This window comes from Oratosquilla oratoria, chromosome 42 (assembly GCF_046742065.1).
Source record: "Oratosquilla oratoria isolate Oo_2021 chromosome 42, ASM4674206v1, whole genome shotgun sequence".
Lineage (NCBI taxonomy): Eukaryota > Metazoa > Arthropoda > Malacostraca > Stomatopoda > Squillidae > Oratosquilla > Oratosquilla oratoria.
In genome coordinates, this window is record NC_134818.1 from 7,876,870 (window position 1) to 7,897,220 (window position 20,351).

The 20,351-nt window shown below is 43.7% G+C and overlaps 1 protein-coding gene across 14 annotated transcripts in view; it reads right to left on the reverse strand.

Annotated features, from left to right (window-relative positions):
• The window catches only part of LOC143021335 (uncharacterized), a 568,810-nt gene that overhangs the window by 104,605 nt on the left and 443,854 nt on the right, over positions 1–20,351 (reverse strand). For 12 of the 14 annotated variants that reach the window (XM_076178747.1, XM_076178755.1, XM_076178750.1 and 9 more), the window contains one exon: positions 17,091–17,240. The exons of 1 other annotated variant lie outside the window; for it this stretch is intronic. In XM_076178747.1, the coding sequence (XP_076034862.1) occupies positions 17,091–17,240 (150 nt within the window). The remainder of the gene's footprint in view (positions 1–17,090; positions 17,241–20,351) is intronic. One more of the 14 variants, XM_076178745.1, reaches the window with a different exon arrangement.

Consider the following 20,351-nt stretch of genomic DNA (forward strand, 5'->3'; position numbering starts at 1 on the left):
CTCTTAAAACCCGTCAAAGGATCTCAACCTCAAATCCTTCCTATCTTGGTCTAATTTTTGTACAATGCGTCTTATATGAAACACTCCATTTTTGGCCTCTTTTTCATCTTCAGACATGGGTGCTGCTGCTTCTTCTGCGTCCTCCTACTCCTCTTCGTCCTCTTCCTCTTCCTCTTCCTCTCAAGTCTGTCGTCCTTCTTCGACGAGCAACATCCCCTTTCACACGTATACCGCTACTATGAGGCCGCAGAGATGGGAGGTCGGGAAGAGGGTGGGTGAGGGGGAGAGGGGGAAGAGGATGGGTGAGGGGGTAGAGGGGGAGGTGAGGGGGGAGAGGGTGAAGAGTGAGGTGAGGGGGGAGGGGAAGAGGGGAGGGAAGGGGGGGAGTGGGATTTTTTTTTGGGTCGATGGAGGTAGTTACCGTGAGGCTGAATCCGGGTACATATCTCTGCAGGTTAGTGCTAATTTAGTGGGATGGAGGCGTGAGGTGGCGTTGGCAGATTGGACGAATATTGTTTTGTCGGCTGAACAAAGATTTCGTAAACTTTAATAAAGGCTGGGGAGGGGAAATGGTCGTCCATTTTTGGCGGAATCACACACACACACACACACACACACACACACACACACACACACACACACACACACACAAGCTCGCGCATACACACACACACACACACACACACACACACACACACACACAGACACATACACGTACACACTCAAATATGCAGATCAGACACGCACTTACAAATACACTCACGTGCACACATGCACACACATGTACACACACATATAGACTCCAAATAGACACGGATTTAGAAATACACGCATGTACGCTCACGTGTACACACACACACACACACACAGGCACACATAAAACGAACACAAAATTTCCGTGTAGAGGCGCAATACGGTAAATTGAATTTGTAGGCACCGTATATGCTTTTCAAAAGAAGGGTGTACTTTTAACCCATTAACATAACGAAGGACTTGTGTTGTTTTAATCAGTACTAGTGCCAAAGGACTCCCTTCAGTCACGTGGGCACCCCTTCGGCAGTGAAGGGATCATGACGTGTTTAACTCCCTTAGTAAGGCGCCGCTCCCCCCTAAACCCCTTTACAACTCCCCCTAACTCCCCTTACAACTCCCCTTCCAATTCCCTCTAACTTCCCTTCCAACTCCCACAAACTCCCCGCCCCCCAAATCTTCAGGTTAACAGGACTGTCCGATGCAGGTTTCACTGAAATCTGTAATAATGTGCGTCACTATGGCAACGGAGATCATCGATACAGTCTTAACCCTTGCAATACGGTGACGCTACCCTCTGGCGTCGCGGCTGAACTCACCAAAATTAAAACAAAACAAAAATGAAATGAAAAACAAAGATAAATCAAAACCCGTGGAAATGGTTGGTACAAGCAGCTCGCTACAGAGAGGCTGCAGCTTTCGTCGTCGTGACCCCCGGCGAGCCTGAGTGGGTCACACAGATGCGCTCAACTCCCTCAGAGCCGTTACGCGGGAGGCCCGGATGGCTCAGTGGTGACGCTCTCGCCTTCACGAACAAGATGAATGTTAAAAATCCTGTGTCGCTTGTTATTGTTGTTGTTATTATTACTATTATTATTATCACTATTACTATTATTATTATTACTACTATTATTATCATTTTCCCATTCGGAGCAATTCTGTCGAGGTATTTTATTTATTTTATTTTCTATTTATTTATTTTTGGGGGGTTTCTACTTTCTTTACCTCACTTAACCCTTCCAAGTGTGTTGCGTCCCTTAAACTTTTTCATTCTGGCTAATACCAGCCAATTTAATTCAGCCGAGATCAACCTCCACTTCTCAGAGTTAACTTTCAACGTCACCTTATCCTTTTCCTATATCTCCGTTACTTGTCCTCCATTTCCTACTCATTCCATTTAACCTTCGATTCATGAATATTATATCACATCCTAAAATAACCTACTCTGCAATCATCACTCTCCGTCCCAAAACTCCTCCTCCTCCTACTTCCTCTTCCTCCTCCTCCTCCCCTCCCGCACCTCCGCGTGACCTTTTGACCTGCTGACCTGCGAGCACAGGTTCTGGGCTGAGGCTGACCGGAACCGAGAAAAGGGCATAACCGGTTTCGTTGGGTCAAGTCTTCCCGTGCGTGGGTGACGACCTACTACGCCATGGTGAGTCTCCTCCTCCCCCCCCTGCCACCCCTCCTCACGCTTCCGCATGACTTGAGCACACGCACGCGCACGCATGCACACACATGCACACTTTAGAAGAATAAGGTGATGTAGTCAAAGTTGAAACCTTATGTGAATTTAAAAGTTAGGTATGATTATTGAGATGAAGAAGCAGGACCCTACGAGCGTTGCTCCTTTCCTGTGTACTACAATCATGTAAACACACACACACACACACACACATACACACACACAAACACACACACAAACACACACACACACACAATAATAGGGATATGCTTTTCTTACACAAGAAAAACACAGAAAACAAACACAACGCGAAAAAATATGACAGTGAAGCTGCGCGAGAACTGGCCGTGAGTGTGAGGCAGAGAGCAAAAACTGGCGCCCGACACAATGAAGTCTGTAGAGAAGTCACAGTACAGAGGTGCTTGAAGATCGCACAAGTTTTATCAGAGCAAAGATACAAGAAAAGCAGCTTTGCGAGAGAGAGAGAGAGAGAGAGAGAGAGAGAGAGAGAGAGAGAGAGAGAGAGAGAGAGAGAGAGAGAGAGAGAGAGGAAGAGAGAGACAGAGAGATAAAGAGAAGTGTTTGCTTGCTACCAGGAGACCTGGAGATGGTACAGACAGGTGGACAAGCGAGACTGAAATGTTTGCAAAGTGATGTTGAGTCAAGAAAAAGGCTGGGAGAAGCCTTTGTTTAGTAGTGGATTCCAAACAGTTGGTGACTTCAGACTTGGCAGTATCTGAAGATGGAATCGTGGTGGATGGGGGGACGGGAGGGGAGGGGAGCAAGAGGGAAAAGCGGGGGTTGCACAAGCAACGTTTAACCCTAATGTGAGCCTCACGAAGGGCAACGGAATGGGGCAAGGGAGTATGTGTGCGTGCGTGCGTGCGTGCGTGTGTGTGTGTGTGTGTGTGTGTGTGTGTGTGTGTGTGTGTGTGTGTGTGTGTGTGTGTGTGTGTGTGTGTGTGTGTGTGTGTGTGTGTGTGTGTGTTAGGATTCACTAACGACTATTCGTTACCTGTCTCTGGACCCTCTCTGAAGGACCTATGGAACTTCAGGGACCCCAGGTCCCAGAGTTGGGGGAAGAGTTCAGGCATTGGTTGTAAACTCTATTAACCCCTTCGTCAAGGGTGCCGCACTTCAAATATTTTATTCTTAACACATGACGATTCAACATAGTTAAGAGAAACCTCCGAGGGAGCGAAAGGGTTAACTCAAGACCATCTCCTTAATCCCCACTCAAGACGGAAACGTACCTGATGCAATTTATTCTGGTCTAAATTCAAACTATTCAGGTGTGGGGGGGCGTCGCCGAAGTGAACGGGGGGGGGGGCAGACCCTTCACGTTCATTAAGACCTTCATTAGGGTCGAGTACCTCGTCCTTTTTTGTTCTGGGGACTGTATTATGCTCAAGAGGCGGACTCATAAAACAAACGCTTTCAAAACTACTTTCCGTTAAAGCCGTTAAAACCGTTAAATCCAGTAACATTGCGGCGCATTTTGTGATCCTTACTAGACTTGATGTTTGAGTATGCTATCCAACAAACAAGAAAACCTCAAACGAAAGACTCTCACAAGACCGAGACTTCGTGGACTCGACCTTGGACTGGAAATGAACATTTTGTTGAACACCATAATAAAATCTATAAAGACAAGTTCGAGAGACCAAGAAACCTACAGCCCAAACGGCAAACTTCAATCTCTCAAAGTCGAGACTTCATCTTCCCTCAGGTTGTATTCGTCGACGTATCTACAACGCTCTCTAATTATAATCTCAAAAACCCGAATCATACAACCTTTCCTTGGTCTTTACTTGTCGACAGACAAAACTTGCAACCCTTCCCCAGTTGGATGACTTCTTCCAAACCCCCTTTTAGATCCCCCCCTCTCTCTTCCACGCTCCCCCCCTGCTACCTTCCTTACCCACAACCCCTCGTTTCAACCCCCTTCCCCCTTCTCCCGCAAACTGTTCTTCCACAACTCTTCAAACTGATTGATCGTCCTCGGCCTTCCTAACAATTCATTACCCACCGAGAGACGGTCCTCCCTACCTTCAGCGCTCGCCACTCTTCCGAAGCCGTGCTACTGCCCCCCCACCCCTAATCCTGCGGTAACCCTTTCTTAACCCTTTTCCCCCCTTCAATAGGAAGGTGCCCTTGCACGTTTAACTCTGCTTAACGTAACATGATTGTCCTTAGCTCTCAGGGCAAGGGCATAGGACCAGGTATCCTTCGGGATAAAATCACGTGGCGATAGCAATAGTATCTCAGCGCATGCTTTTGGTAATAACTTGTTTATCTCCGAGTCCTTAAAAAACCCTACTTTCTATGACCTCCCTTCTCTCTCTTTCTCTCTCCAGACCCCTTTCCAGCCAGCAGCTCTTTTCAAAAACTCTTCTCCGTGGTGATGACCCTCTTTTTAAACTCTTCCCATTAACATTACCACACCTACGAAAGCCCTTCACCTTCTATTTATGCGCCTGACTAACATCCCCAGCTATGAAAGTTTGACGTCACGCGGTGTGTGGCAGGGGGGAGAGGGGGGGAGTGGAGGGAGTGAGGGAGGGGCGCGGGCCATGGGGGGGGGCTGGGAGTGGGAGGAGGGAGGAGTAGGAGGGGGGGGAGGCGCCTCCTCTGGCACAAGTGAGTATGCCTCGTCTGTTTAACCCGTTCGCTCCTGAAGGCACTTGGAAGGTTCTGTTCTTGTTGACGCCAGGAGATTTTCTTCTCCTGAGAGAAGCTTCCAGGACTGGAGAGATTAATAATTCAACCGTGTGGTCTCTTGGGGTTGTTCGAGCGGGATTCTTCGAATACAGGAGACCCCTCTCCTTGTCTTTAATAACTAGTTTCATCGACACAGGTAGACTCTCACCCCACCTCCACATTAGTGAAATATCTTACCCACTCCCCTCCCCCCAAAAAGGGGGTTCCAGAATAGAAAGAACACGAAGAGGGTCTCGATCCACCGGGACATCCTTCAGGCTGCAGTCCACCTTTCTGGCTACATAAACTCGTGTGTGTTTAAACGGGAAAAAAATTGTCGACTAGCAAAGTCGTCTTTCGTCGACCACAAAGTACCAGTACCTAGCTCCGAAGACCCGCCACTCTCACGTCAAGAGGTGAAGTGTGAAATTAGGGGAAATACGGTTTGGGAAAACAGGCAAGAGGAAGTTGGAAGATCAAAGGGCTTCTTCAAGGAATCAGGTGCCACAGCAGAGGCACAATTTGATGGGAATTCCATGTAGTATACGTACATACATACAATACATACATATATACATACACACTCGCACAAATCTACATTATATATATATATATATACATATATATATATATATATATATATATACATATATATATATATATACATATATATATATAAAATATATCTATATATATATTATATGTATGTATATACATTTATGTATGCATGTATGTAGGTATGTAGGTATGTATGTATACAGAGGTGTTAGGAAAACACGGGTTGAATCAGGAAAAATATTGCAGACGTTTCGATTACAAGTCTTCTTCACTCTGAGGAAGAGCTATAGTCGAAACGTCTGCATTATAATGTTCTGATCCAACCCGTGTTTTCCTAGCACCTTTTCCGTATACATACATACATACATATATATATATATATATATATATATATATATATATATATATTTATATATATAGTGAGAGAAGAAAATGGTAAAAAGAGACAGAAGAGAAGAGAGGGGTTAAAAGTGATAAGTGGGGGAACTGGCGGAAATTAACAATTACGAAGGATAGTAATAGGAACATTGCCAACACAAGGAGCAAACGGAGCAACTGGTGAAAGTTGAGGGTCGAAAGAATCAAGAGACCTGGACGGGGGGGTTGTCATGGAAATGGAAAAAAAAAAGGAGAGAGGGGGGATGGGGGGGAGGTCCTGAAAATATGGAAAGGACCACAAATGAGTGCTGGCAGCCGCTACAACGGTTCGAAAAGAGTAAACCTGGAGCGAGCATATTAGCAAGTTACGTCTCTGGTTTGCCACTAGAAGTCTTCCCTGTACATTGTATTTATGTCTGCCAGTCTGCCTATCCGCCTACCAGGCAAGAATATAATAATATGGGAAATAAGATGGGTACTGCGCCTGGCATGATCGTCAAGGTCCCCATAGTTTTTGTCCAATAATGTTTATATATTTGTTATCAGGCCACTTCCTAAAACAAAAGAGGCCTAAAAAAATTATGCGCAGAATGTCATTGTACTAATAGTATCTATGCTAACTCCGCACAATGTTGCTGAATACTTTAAATAAGGCCATTCCAGTTTACTTAATCTACATGGAAAATTTTTAAATACTACACATAAAAATAACAACAAAACGAAAAATCCATTCCAATAAGTTAAAATAGTAGTAAGTAGGATTTCAGTGATCTCTGGATTTTCTTTCAAAAAACTTATTTTTTAATTCTTAGATATTCGAATGATTTCCCTAACCAAGTCTGGTAAATTTTATACTCATTACACACACACATACACACACACACACACACACACACACACACACACACACTTGCCAAGCTCTACAGTAACACATACCACAATTCAAAGTTAATGGTAATTTGCCACACGTTAAGTTACTTCAAGGCTCTTTGTTCCTCTTGTAACTACGATCCAGGTGTAACTGATATAAAGAATCAATCGGGGCCAAAACTTTACCCCCATGGCTTGAACGAGGCCCTAGAGCCAGTGTAGTTCGACTAGGCGAAGTGCGCACTTCGAAAGCCTGCACCTCTTCTACTGTACGTGCGAGTGCAGACCCAATGGGTCGGGTTTGGAGTGGCTGCTGCGAACAAGTGGGAGGGAGAAGGAGAGAAGGGGAGAGGGAGGGAGGTAGGGAGGGAGACAGAAGGGGGGGGGGAGTTAGGGGGTCGGAGGGGAGTCGCGTCGAGACGAAGGTTGCCGTGGGTATTTTGTGTGTAAACAGCAAAGTCATGGTTGGTATACGCTGCCACCGCCGCAGACGCCACAGCCACCGCCACCGCCGCAGCCGCAGCCGCCTATTGCGGTTCTCCTGGTAATAGAACGGACTCGTCATAAAACTTACCAAACTTCTCTATCACAAGGATCCAGTCCAATGATCAAAGGACACAAACACATCATGCTATACGCCTCACGAGAGAACACCAACTACAGAACCACCTGATCGATAAAACAGATCCCAATAAACGTGGCGATGGGTTCGTGTCCTGCAGATGGTGGACGCAGCAACCCGGACACTTATCATCGATTATCTCGTCAATAACAAACACTACAAGGAGCCCTTCGGCCGACTGGCCGCCAATTCTCTTTTCCATGTATCCCATGACTTATGGACAGCTGTCTTTTAGTCTCCTCGAGAGACCAACTTCGACACTGAATAGAATCAGAAGGCATTCACTAAATACCACTAGTTTTTAGTCTGTGGCTCAGATTGTAAAAATCTGTGGTTCCAGAGGGGTTCGCAGACCCCAGTTTGAGAACCTCTGAGCTAACCGAACAAGATAGGAGGGATCCTCTGATGAAAGACACACCGACAGTCTGCCAAGACGTGCAGAAAACACAGCAACGAAAATAGTTTCCCAAGCGAGCAAAACGGAGTCCATCTTACACCACCAATATTGTACATCCTATTACCGATTCTGTGATGTGGCCAGAGGATCTTATTTAGCTGAGAATTTGTGGAAAAACGATGAAATCACAAGTAAAACCCCTCTCTATACAACATAAGCCTTTCGCTCCAGAATAACTACGTTTCTTTCTGGTTCACAACTAAAATTTCATTCAGCTGAGAAGAACCCAAGAACCGGCAGCCCGTACACTATCTCAACCATTCATGATGTCCCTCAAGAGATTTCCTTCTGGCTGTCGCTACGCGATTTAAGGTCCACCCTGAGACTCTGATGATGCAAATGGAACAAAATTCCCCGTGACACTCCGCTCGCAATCTACCTCACTAAACGTGGTTTTCTGAGGACAAGACATCGCAACAACACCCAACAACGACAAAGGCTCCCACGTAACAAGGTTCTATGGTTCAGCTTTAATGGACCACTGCAGGTCCAGGCTCTCCTCTGGAAGACGACACAGCCTTGTACTACACCACGGTGTCTTAATCCGGTTTAAAAGGTTGTTTAATGAGGTTGTATATATATGGAGAGAAGTGTATGTGAAGGTTTGAGTGTGTTGTGATAGTGGAGACTATGCAGTCTGAACCCAATGTAATAATCAGCTTGTCCATACTGACTTGCTCCCACATAAAAAGGCGGTATATTGGTTTATGGCACCTTTGATGCCCGCCATTATAAAGGAATAAAATGCCACAAAAATACTAAGTATTTAACGAGGATCGAACCCGGATCTTGAGTACAAGTCTGCAACGCTACCTATTGCGATAACGGATTAAGGATCATTTTCGAATAACAAGACATCCCAAGGCAACAGACAATTGCTCGAGTCGTACATAGAGTCGTCAATGAGCCCCAGCCGCAATGCAAAGCACAATCTAGATACATAACTCGGGGCCGTGGGGGTGGACACTTCCTTCGCGACAAGCGGCAGACCCCACGAGACAAGACACGGCCAGACAGCAAGGCCGCCGGACAAATAAACTTGTCCCCTCCACTCGACTCGCCCCCCACCCCCACCCCAATGGACCCCAACTCCTAATCCCCCCCAATCCGACCCCCCAACCCCCATGGATGGACCTTGAAGTCCGCGCGTCGCGTCATGGTGCATGTTTTATGCCCTGCTGTTGACATTAGCCATGCTAAGTGATGCACTGCCACTTTAGTATACATTATGTTGGTATCAGGACTAAACGTCCTGATATGAAACCAACATAAAATATACTAAATAATTATCCTCTGCGCTACGATGGCAGACTTTATTGAGTGCATTCAGGCTAACGCAGCTTGACTTTATTCAAGCGGCAATGGACGTGGAACTGCCTAGTGTAGGCCTTATAGTCTCTTGTAGTCTACATTCTTATGTTCCAAACTTAGTCAAAAGACACTTAACGCATGTACTGTTCTCTTGATCTGGTTCTGGTGGGTACTCGCTTAACCCAAGAGCGGCCCCTACGCGATCAATATTATTGCGCAATATTCAGTATTGTACAATTTCATTGACGGTGTAGGGATGGTACGATACCGTCCCTCCACCGTTAATAATATATTGATGTCTTCAATATATTGTGTCGTTCTTCAATAACATCATGGTCAATAATATTGTACAATACGGAATATTACGCAATAATATTGATCGTGTAGGCACTGCTTAAGCTGGCTGGTGACATTTTTAGTATCTAGCTTTGGGTAACAGCAAACTACTGTCCAATGAAGAAGGACCTTACTATCTCTGAAAAACGGTTTCGATTTGGTCAGTTCTGAAGTTTGCTGGCGTTTCTTTTTAGCGTACTGACATCACCTTTCTGCTCGGGGCAACACTTGTCCAGTTTATCTTCATCAAGCCAATGGCGGTCCTCGTCATGAAGAGCTTCATTCTGCACTTTTAGGTACAAAAAGGTCCTCGACATTTATGATGACTGAGTCAAGTATAAATTCTAGTATCGTAGTACAAGGAATAAGTTACAATAAATAAATAAATAGATAAATAAATAAATAAATAAACGAGTAAGCACAATAGAAATAAAAGCAAATGGAAATGAATTATAAATACATATATGAATCAAGACATTATTGCCGAATCTTTTACATATGCACGTCGCTTAACATGTCATTATTGAAACATAACATGAACTAACGCCTCCGCTGTGTTATTTGTTCATGTTTAAACATAACACCAGATGACTTCATTCAGCCGAGGGTGAGACACACAACAGAGAGGGTTAAGGTCATTTAAAGCTACGACGAAGTTTTCACCTACGTCACTCGCTTTCCGAATCGTCTCTTCCATATGATGCACCTTTCTCTTCCTCTGCTTTCAACCTTTGCCTTCCATGGAGGAGGATGGAGCCATATCTCTACAGCTCTTTCGTTACGTCTGTTGTAGTTTCACAGTACTTTTCTTTGCTAATGATTATATATGCTGTTGTTGTTGTTATATCATCATTACTATTATATTATCACTATTATTATATTATCACTACTATTACTATTATCATTACTATTATCATTGTAATGAGCCGTTATCACCATCCTTATTGTTATTATCATTACTACCATCGCTATCATCTTTATCATTACTATTACTATTCACTTGTTTATTCATATATTTATACCTTCCTATATTCATTTATTTATTTCTTGATTGGTTGCTTTCTCAATATCGAACGTGCGTTTTTTAATTCCCTCGGCCTGTGCTACGTGGGCCAAGTGACGTCACACAGGGTCACGGTCGCAAGTATCAGTTTCAGGCAGGCTGGAGTAGCGTTGCGTCACTCCCTCCAACGCGGTGAAGGACTCCATAAATTGATGTCCCGATTTGACGATATAAATCACGTTGAGATGAAGGTGTGAAGTTACATACACACAAGCGCGCGCGCGCGCACACACACACAAACACACAAAGAATTTACAAAGGATTACAAAGGCGGATCATGCCGACAAGAGACCTTTTTGTCCATAACTAGGTCGGATGCGAAAAAAATATAATTATGATAAATAAAAAAATATATATATAACATAAATAATAATAAATAAAATAGATGCATAGGTTGGGTTGAATAATAAACAAACAAATAAATAATAACAAACTGACAGACACACATACACACACACACGCACGCGCGCACACACACACACACACGCACATGCACACACTAAAATACACTTATTCATGTTCTAGTTTAAGGCAATTTATTTCAGGATTGAGGGTTTGAGGAAGAAAAGCTGTGATGTCCGATTAAAGATAGACTGTCCGCAAAAATATGAGCGGTGAGGAGTATACGCTAGGAGGCGCTGTGTAGCTGGGGCTGAAGCAGTCACCTTAGACCTATTTCTTTGGGGACTGTTGACCGGGGGTGGGAGGGGTTGCAAGGAAGTCACTGCTGGGAATCGGAGAGGATTGCGGGGCTCGAACCCGCGAGTAAGAATATGCCAGACAAAAAAAAAAAAAAAAAAAATTGGAGGTGACTAAATATATTTTCATTGTGGATACAACATCTCCCCCAGGCTATTGCATTCACCTACAGGGAAGCTCGTGTAGCTGCAGGGATATACATTGGGGACGTGCCGGCGGGACTGCAAATTGCATAAGGCATGTGTGCAAGTTTTGCTCTCGAGCCAAAGAAGTTTCCGAGGAAGAAGTAAAAAGCCAGACTAGCTGCAACGTACATAAGCCAGATTCCATGGCACAAAGATAAGAGAGGGTGGGAGGAGGGTGGGAGGAGGGAGGGGGAGGGTCTGACTAAGGAGGGTAAAAGATCAAAATAAAGAGCGGGGCGTAAAAAAAAAAAAAAAAAAAAAAAAATCAATTCTGTCTCGGTGCAACAAGGGCCGGAGAGGAATGGGTTGCAAGGTTCCCCATGCAAGTTGATTTTTTTCTCTTCCAAAGTTCTTGGCTGCATTTGAACTCTGCCATCTTGCTCCAATTTACCCTGACCTTGAACATAATCAACGCGCCAAGTTCACCAAGTCTTAGTTAAAACAAAACACTAACGACCACAATGAATAGTTATTAAGTCACAATGTTATCAGTACAACACTCAATCTGAGAAACAAACTAATTAGATTTTTTCTCCTTAAGCAGTGATGTTTAAGAACACACACACACACACACACACACACACACGGTTCCACTTCCCTTCTGTAATGATGTACACACTATGGCAATTTTGGCAACGTACAATGGCTGGCATGAACTAAAAATAAATGAATATATAATAGAATCAATAAAATAAAAAATGCGAAGTTGCATCCAAAGTTGCAGGAGAGTACGTCGAAGAGGTGAGGACACTTAGAAACAGAAACTGTGGGGAAAAATATATACATTTACATATATATATATATATATATATATATATATATATATATATGTATATATATATATAAACGTGAGAGCCACACCCACCAAGATTCTAACCTCGTTCAGCCTCTATGGACCTACAATGTACAGTTGACGGCACTTATACCTGGTGCAGGAGCGCGTGCGTTCACCTACATTCGAGTATATATATGACGTTTCCATACAAGTTTATTACACTACTTTAATAACGCCATTTAAACGTTTTTAGCCTCGAACATTGGATTTTTTTTATTAAGAGATTGTCTCTAAAGGCCACTTCACACTGAGCCGATTTTCGTCAACTTTTGTGAGTTCGTCCTAGTTAAGGGACGTTAAACCTTAACGAATGTTAGAAACATTGTTGAAATGGAAGTCTGGAATACTGTAGGCGAAGTCTTCATCTAGATATCCAAATTCACGACATTCGATAACGAGAATCTCCCCATTGTGAACAGGGTCAACTTCGGAGTGCCCAAGTAAACATGTCTGCCATAGGCCTAACCCGGCCCACTCCAACCCCAGTATACAAATATTCCCCAACTACGCCCACACCTCCCTCATGTCTGTCTGTCTGTCTGTCTGTCTGAGCGCCAGACAAGGAGGTGCTTGAGGCTTTTGCCCCAGACGATCTCCGTCATCGTAATGGCGAGGCTGGCACTGTTCCTGGCAGACAACAACAACACTCCTCCTCCTCCTCCTCCTCCTCCTCCTGACACCAATTACCACAACAGTGCACGCAGCACATAACAGCCATGTTGTGTCGCTGTACACGGAGTGCCGTCTCCATGACTTTACGTAACACATACAGTGTCCCCCTTTCAAAGCATACGGTCATTCCTGAATTCTATCAAATCAAATGTTTCTCAATACTTTGTATATGTGTCGAAAGCCTATTCAGAGACATATTCTAACGCGGGCCACATTCCAATTTGCAATTGTTTATTAATCAATAACTGTAATAATAACAATAATAATAACGATAACGAAACTAATAATGACAATGACGATAATGGTGATGAAATATGAATTGAGACGCACCATCAAATTAGACATCTCATAATTTAGTCTAGTTTGTTCTTTGTGAGGGTGGGGTAGGGGGTAGGGGGGAGAGGTCATCCCACGGCTCTCCTGGGTTCCCTAGCGTGGCCCACTTTCAGGCAGCGGGTCACAAGCAATGGACCGGAGCAGGTGTTCCTAAAGCGATGCCTCGATATCCCTAGAGGATGTCGAATCCGTTTGTTGAATGTATCCAAAAACGCATCATGGAAGAAATATAAAATCAATAATTTCGTTTGGAATTATATTTTAGTCATATTTTTTACTGAAAATAAAAATAAAGAGTTTCTGGATTTCAGCTGCTTGTTCATAGAAGTCCTCTTTTCTCTCTCTTTCTTAAGTAAAGTAAATCAAAAGTTGAAAGTCGAGAGTAGTAGGCTACTATTGGAGAGGGAGTACCTGGTTAACTTGGAGTTGAACTTTGGAGTATCGGGTCTGAAAAAACTTTAGGAACCACTGGTCTAGAGTTTCTAGATTCTAGACAGAACGGATGATTCTGGTCCAATCGTGTGAGTAGAGCAACGCTCTGGTTCAATTTATTTTCACTTGAGCTCTAGAGCCCCCGTCACTCTATCACGACTCCAGTGAGTTCGTTCGAGTAGAAACGACTACGGTTACAATTTTTTTTATTTTTCGAATCTCTAAATGTCATGTTACCTTTGCGTCATATGTTGAGAATCTGAATGATGAACTAAGAGAATGAAGTCGTCCTGTAGCTGTTCAAATTCACAACATTTGACGAGGATCGTGATAGTGTGACTGAGGCTTAAAGACCCACGTCACCCTTCAGTGAGTCCTGACCCCCAAAGAGAGAGAGAGAGAGAGAGAGAGAGAGAGAGAGAGAGAGAGAGAGAGAGAGAGAGAGAGAGAGAGAGAGAGAGAGAGAGAGAGAGAGAGAGAGAGAGAGAGAGAGAGAGAGAGAGAGAGAGAGAGAGAGAGAGAGAGAGAGAGAGAGAGAGAGAGAGAGAGAGAGAGAGAGAGAGAGAGAGAGAGAGAGAGAGAGAGAGAGAGAGAGAGGAGAGAGAGAGAGGAGAGAGAGAGAGGAGAGAGAGAGAGATAGAGAGAGAGAAATCATCCGTCGTTAAAAACAAGAAAATATATAAAGAGCGGCACTTTAGCAAAGCGGTTAACTGAGACAATCTTAGGCCCTGTTCACACTAGTGGTTTCAACCGCGGCGGTTCAATTACAAATTAAGTCACTGGAGGCGTTCACACATAACCGCGCATTTTTTCCTTGACTATGCGGTACTGCCGCGGTTTCCGCGGTGTTTAAACCGTTAGTATGAACAGGGCCTTAACCCTTTTCAACACACGGTCACGCCTTTAGCCGGTTACCGTCACCTCGCGTCAGCCACAACAAAACCTGACATTGTACTGTTGAGGCGCTCAATGGCAGCATGGCGCCATGACACCACGCTGGTAACACGCTACCACCACGCTGGCACCATGTTTGCACCACGCAGACACTCTCCAATACTGCGCAATACTCCTCTATCTGTACGACATCCCCAATATATAAATGTGGCTGCACACTTGTAGGCATTTCTCACTAGCATGCTACTTGCTTTTGCTACTTCGTTTGGGCAGAAACGACTTCAGTTACGATCTTTTGTTTTTCAAATTTTCAAATCTCAAATTACTTTTGCGTCGTATAGTGAGAAGCTGAATGACCTAAAAGAAGCTAAACCTATAATAATGTTGAGACGTTGTTAAGATATTCTTACGGAACTCTAGAATATTGTAACCGCAGTCGTTTCTAATCGAGGTAGCAAAAGCAAATACCTTGCTAGCCTAGCGTGCCACCACAGTGAGTCAGACTCTTAGTGCACTCGAGCACCAACATAGGAGCTACTGTCTACAAGAACTGCAAATAATAGACAAGAAACAGAAACGCATAATGACGGGCGCCTTGTTATATTTGTTCTCATTAATTACATACATATAATTACTCGATAGCATCACACAAAACATGTATATAAGGAAACAACTCACATGTATAACAAATTATTTTCACTCACAAGCATCTCCTTACTAGGCTGGTTACTTAGTAAAAGCTTCCAACAAAGAAAAGAATAACACAATAAAAATGAGCAAATGAAATGGAAATTAATTATTAATGAGATATAATTGATGGTTTCAGACAGCAGTGCATAAGCCACAACCATCATTACTATCCACATCATTCGGCCCGTTCATATTTTTACACACATGACAGCTCATAATACATATTTTTAAATCACATGCACATTTGAAATACACGTCAAACTAAATACATGAGGAAAAAAAGTGTCCAGATTAATTAATATCTGGCACTTTAAACAAGGAAAATCCGGTGCCAAAACATGTAATGAAAAAAAATCCATAAATATTCAGGGTTCAGCCACGCTCATCTAGCGTTGCATCCCCCTCGATCAGCACTGCGACAGACTTGTAAGTTTCTGTTTTGGCTAACGTGAGAAGATTCTATTCAGTTAAGCTAAACAATCACTCACGAGGCACTCACCGTGATGATGAGGTTAGCAAGACGGCTGACCCTGATTTGCTAGCAGTCAGACTACAAACATAAAAATTATAAGTTGATGTACATTAAACAATAATAGCATTGAGGGGGGCATTTTTTGAGGGGGGGGTGTTGAGAAAGGACTGAAGGGGACTGAGGAGGAATGGAGGATGGATGGATCAACGATAGGAAAAGTGACGAAACTGGAAAAATTAAGTGACAAATGAATTAGTCAAGTGTGTAACTACGAAGGTTTGAAGAGATTCCCAGTAGTAGGAACTATCTGTACAAACTAAGGTGGAGGCACACTATGCATTTCTCGCTAACATGCTACTTGCTTTTGCTATTTTGTTCGAGTAGAAACGACTTCCGTTCAAATGTCAAACACATAATGTTGGACACATTATTGAGATGTTCCTACGGAAGTCTAGAATACGCTAACCTAAGTAGTTTATACTCAAACGAAGTAGCAAAAGCAAATAGCATACTAGCCTAGTGTGCCGCCACTAAGTTCGTCTTCCTAGTGGTTTAATCTAGCCTCTATAATCTACGGGAACCAGGCACCAAATGCTATCAGACACCCAGCAGATCGCGCGAAGATCACCCACCTTAACTTAACCTAACCAAGGCAGTCTTTTAACTCCCCCCTCAGTGCGGTGACGTCATCCCCCTCCCCCCTCCCCCCTCCCCCCAGTTGAGCAAAACCATCTGGTGTTAGCCATGATGTCAAGTTCTGGTGGTCTGATTGTGCCCAGTCTTCCTGAGTCCAGTCCTCTTCATCTGGACAACACACCACCCCCCGAGCCCCTCTCCCTCCCACCTTGGCATACTATGTCAACAGTTGCATTCCAGTAAGACGGCAGGAAGAGGAAAAGAGGACGGGGGCGAGGTGGAGGAGCAGGAGGTGAAGAAGCATAGAGGAGGAGGCAGAGGAGGAGGCGGAGGAGGAGGTGGAGGAGGTAGTGAGAAAGAGATAGAGGAGTAGGAGGAGGATAAGGAGAGAATGAAAAGCGAGGAGGATAAGGTGGAGGAGGCGGTGGTTAGGAGGATAAGGAGGTGGTGGGGGAGGTAGTGAGGAGGATAAGGAGGAGGATAAGGAGGAGATGGAGGAGGTGGTGAGGAAGAGATGGAAGAGTGGGATGAGGATAAGGAGAGAAGGAAAAAGAAGAGGATAAGGAGGAGGAGGAGGAGGAGGAGGAGGAGGAGGAGGAGGAGGAGGAGGAGGAGGAGGAGGAGGAGGAGCACGAGGAGAAGGTGGAGGACTCAACCCCTCCCCTCATCAGATGCAGGAGGAACCTTAACAGGAGAACCCTAACGGAAGGAAACAAAGGAAGAGCTCACCAGGACCCCGAACTGCCGCGCGAAGAGCCCTCCGCGATCATCTGGTTCCGCATTGGGCGCCGTCCAGGACGACTGCGGAAAGGTGGTAACATCCAAACCAGTTAATCTCGAAGTCACAGGGTAACAGGTACACAGCCTACATACACCACCCTACCGCCGGGAAGGAAGATTTAAGAATTGAGACCCAACAGAGTTACAAGTTCGCAAATCCCAACCCCCGTTGTGTAATTCCTATTTGGCTAATGATCCGTGACTACATCCTACCCAACCCCCAACCTCCCCTCACCACAGTGACACACTTCATGGATTTTGTTCTGGTTAATGCATCTGGCAACGCAGGACAGCGACGCCAAAGTATCCAGATGGATACAATCGCTAGTGAACTACTCCGTGAATCTGGGTGAGCGATCTTTGGTCCGCAAAGGGTCTCGATCGAACCAGAACCCTTTCAGGACAAGATCGCCCTCCTCCCCCCTCCCCCCTTAGCCCCCTACTTCCTCAGCTACACGTAATTCAATTCATTAACTTCTAGTACAGTGGTCGGTAATCTGCGGCTCTTTGAGGCACTTGCGTGGCCCCAGAAGCTTCTTAGCTATAAGGGCTGCCGACCACTGTTCTAATACAAGGTCCTCTATAATGAGAACTCTACATTTATAAAGCTAGCGACATCCACTGTCCGGACTCGTAGACCTAAGGGTCTTGGCTCACCCCAGAGACTGGGAACCGACCCACGGGGCCGGGGCTCTGTTCTTAACCGAATCAAAATCCATGAATTGCGTCACTGAGTGATTCCTCAAGACAAATACATATTCTCTACACCAATATAGCTACACTGGTTAATGAATGTGTCCTGGGTTCACCCTTTCTGACAAAGGTGGAGAGGGGAAAAATGGGGGACACTATCATCGGGATGGGGGTAGTTATGAACCTCCTTATTTAACTCCTTCAACAAAGTGACGTGTTTCATAGGCCTTCTGTGTACCGTCAGCCGGTTTTCTTCGGTCGAACATCGAACTCGGGACCAAAGAACTACAAAGTACGTCACTATGTTGACGGAGTGGGATACCAGCCCTGACCCTATGTGCCCAACTTCTTCGACTTTACATAGCTTTATAAGTAAACAAAAATAAACTAATTAATTAGTCCTATTATATTGACCTACCTTCCCCTACCCTTAGCCCCATTCCTCTCTTTCCCAATGATGCAATAGATGCTCATACCCCACCACTCAAAACAAGAAAAGAAAAAAGGTCCATTAAATCACAATCTAGAAATTCTAATACAAATGCAATATTTGTACAGCACATGATGGTAATGTACATGAATGGGATGGACAATAAATGGTTAGGTAATGGGAAAGAAACAAACCTGGAAATTCACAAATTAATGTTTCATACAGAGAAATGATGTCTACTTAGAAACACTACGTAATACTTCATTCAACTGTCTTGGTCTATTTATCATATTAATAATTAATTTATTTTTACTTCTCTAAAGGGTCCCAACACGTGTGTGTGTGTGTGTGTGTGTGTGTGTGTGTGTGTGTGTGTGTGTGTGTGTGTGTGTATGTGTGTGTGTATGTGTGTGTGATCATGGTCTTGGATCACGTGTTGGACTCGTAATCGACAGTTATTTCCCTCTCGGAAGAGAGCTCAGAGCTCATATGTGTGTGTGTGTGTGTGTGTATATATATATATATATATATATATATATATAATATATACGCACACGCACACACACACACACACACATATATATATATATATATATATATATATATATATATATATATATATATATATATATATATATATATATATATATATATATCAGTATTTCTTCCCTTGCGCCTTATCGTACTTGTAGACAAAACTTTTTTCTATTTGTCCCCGAGCTCCTCCATATAATTTTTATTAATTTTCCTCGGTTATCTTCTGCCTATGACTTCCCAACTTTTATCAATACCTCTTTACTTGCGTGAAGCCAATCAACTCTGGTTAGTTGAGAGAAAGGACCTGCCCGCTCGAGCCGGAGGGCCATCTCCTCAGCTGAATAAAATAGTCTGTTACCTGCCTGAGCAAAAATGTATGTATACATATTATATATATATATATATATATATATATATATATACTTTTTTTTCCAGAGCCATTTTTAATTTTTTTTTTCACCAGAGCCATTTTTGATACTTCCAGAGCCATGTTTTTGCAGGTTCGATTTCCTTCAAACTATTGGAAGGCTAACTCATTACTCATGTCGGAGCGAGTTTGCATATGTACAGTGCACGTATGCATGCGGTGATGTGGTATTGGGTATGGTGCATTGTACATGTAGTCAGCGCGTTGATTGGGCAGCTAGCTGCATGCAACCAATGAACTTCCCTACATACAGGTACCATGCAATTCAAAATTAGCGACATTATGTAGCCCGATAGTCGTGTAGTGTCTAGTCAACATGTACTAGTATACGCGAGCATGCCGCTGATACGAAGCTAGGCTAGGTAAGCCATTGAACTCTAGCAGCTATATCGCGTACACATATGTACGTACATCAACAAATTAAAGTTGATTGATGCGTTGCGTTTATGATATCGATTAATAATGCAATGATTGATCACGGGTAAGTTGTGTTTGCTCTGATCCTTTCATCAATGGTGATGAGATTCAGGGATTACCAAATGATGGATAATGCATGAAAAACGTTGAATCTTGCCGCGGGAGCGATTTTTTTGTGGAGGATCGCTCCCGCTATTGGATTTGCGAGAGCGACATTGGAACTTTCCCGAGCGAAATCGCTCGTCGCTCCCGTGTATTTTTTTCGCTGTATATATATATGTATAGGTTTGAACGCTCCTACCGAAATAGCTTGAAGACGGAGTCTAATAAATGTAAAGTAAATAAATAAACGAAAGGAAATAACAATTAAATAATTAAAACATCCAGTAAATAATACAAATAACAAATATGTAAGTACTGAACAGCAATTAAAAAAGTACTAAAAATTAGAAATCAAAGAAGAGAAAAACAGGAAATAGAATAATACATGAACAAATAATGACATATTTCGTATTACTATCTTAAACCTAATCAGGTACACGTTGATGTAGCCTTGAACTTACTCCTTCAACATGAATGACGAACTTTATATATATTTTTCAATTATTCCGCCAGGCGATTGTATTCACCCGAACGCGGGGTCACGGTCGTTGGAGACCCCGTTCAGTCCAGAGGTGACCCCCTTTGCGGACGAATAAATTCGTCT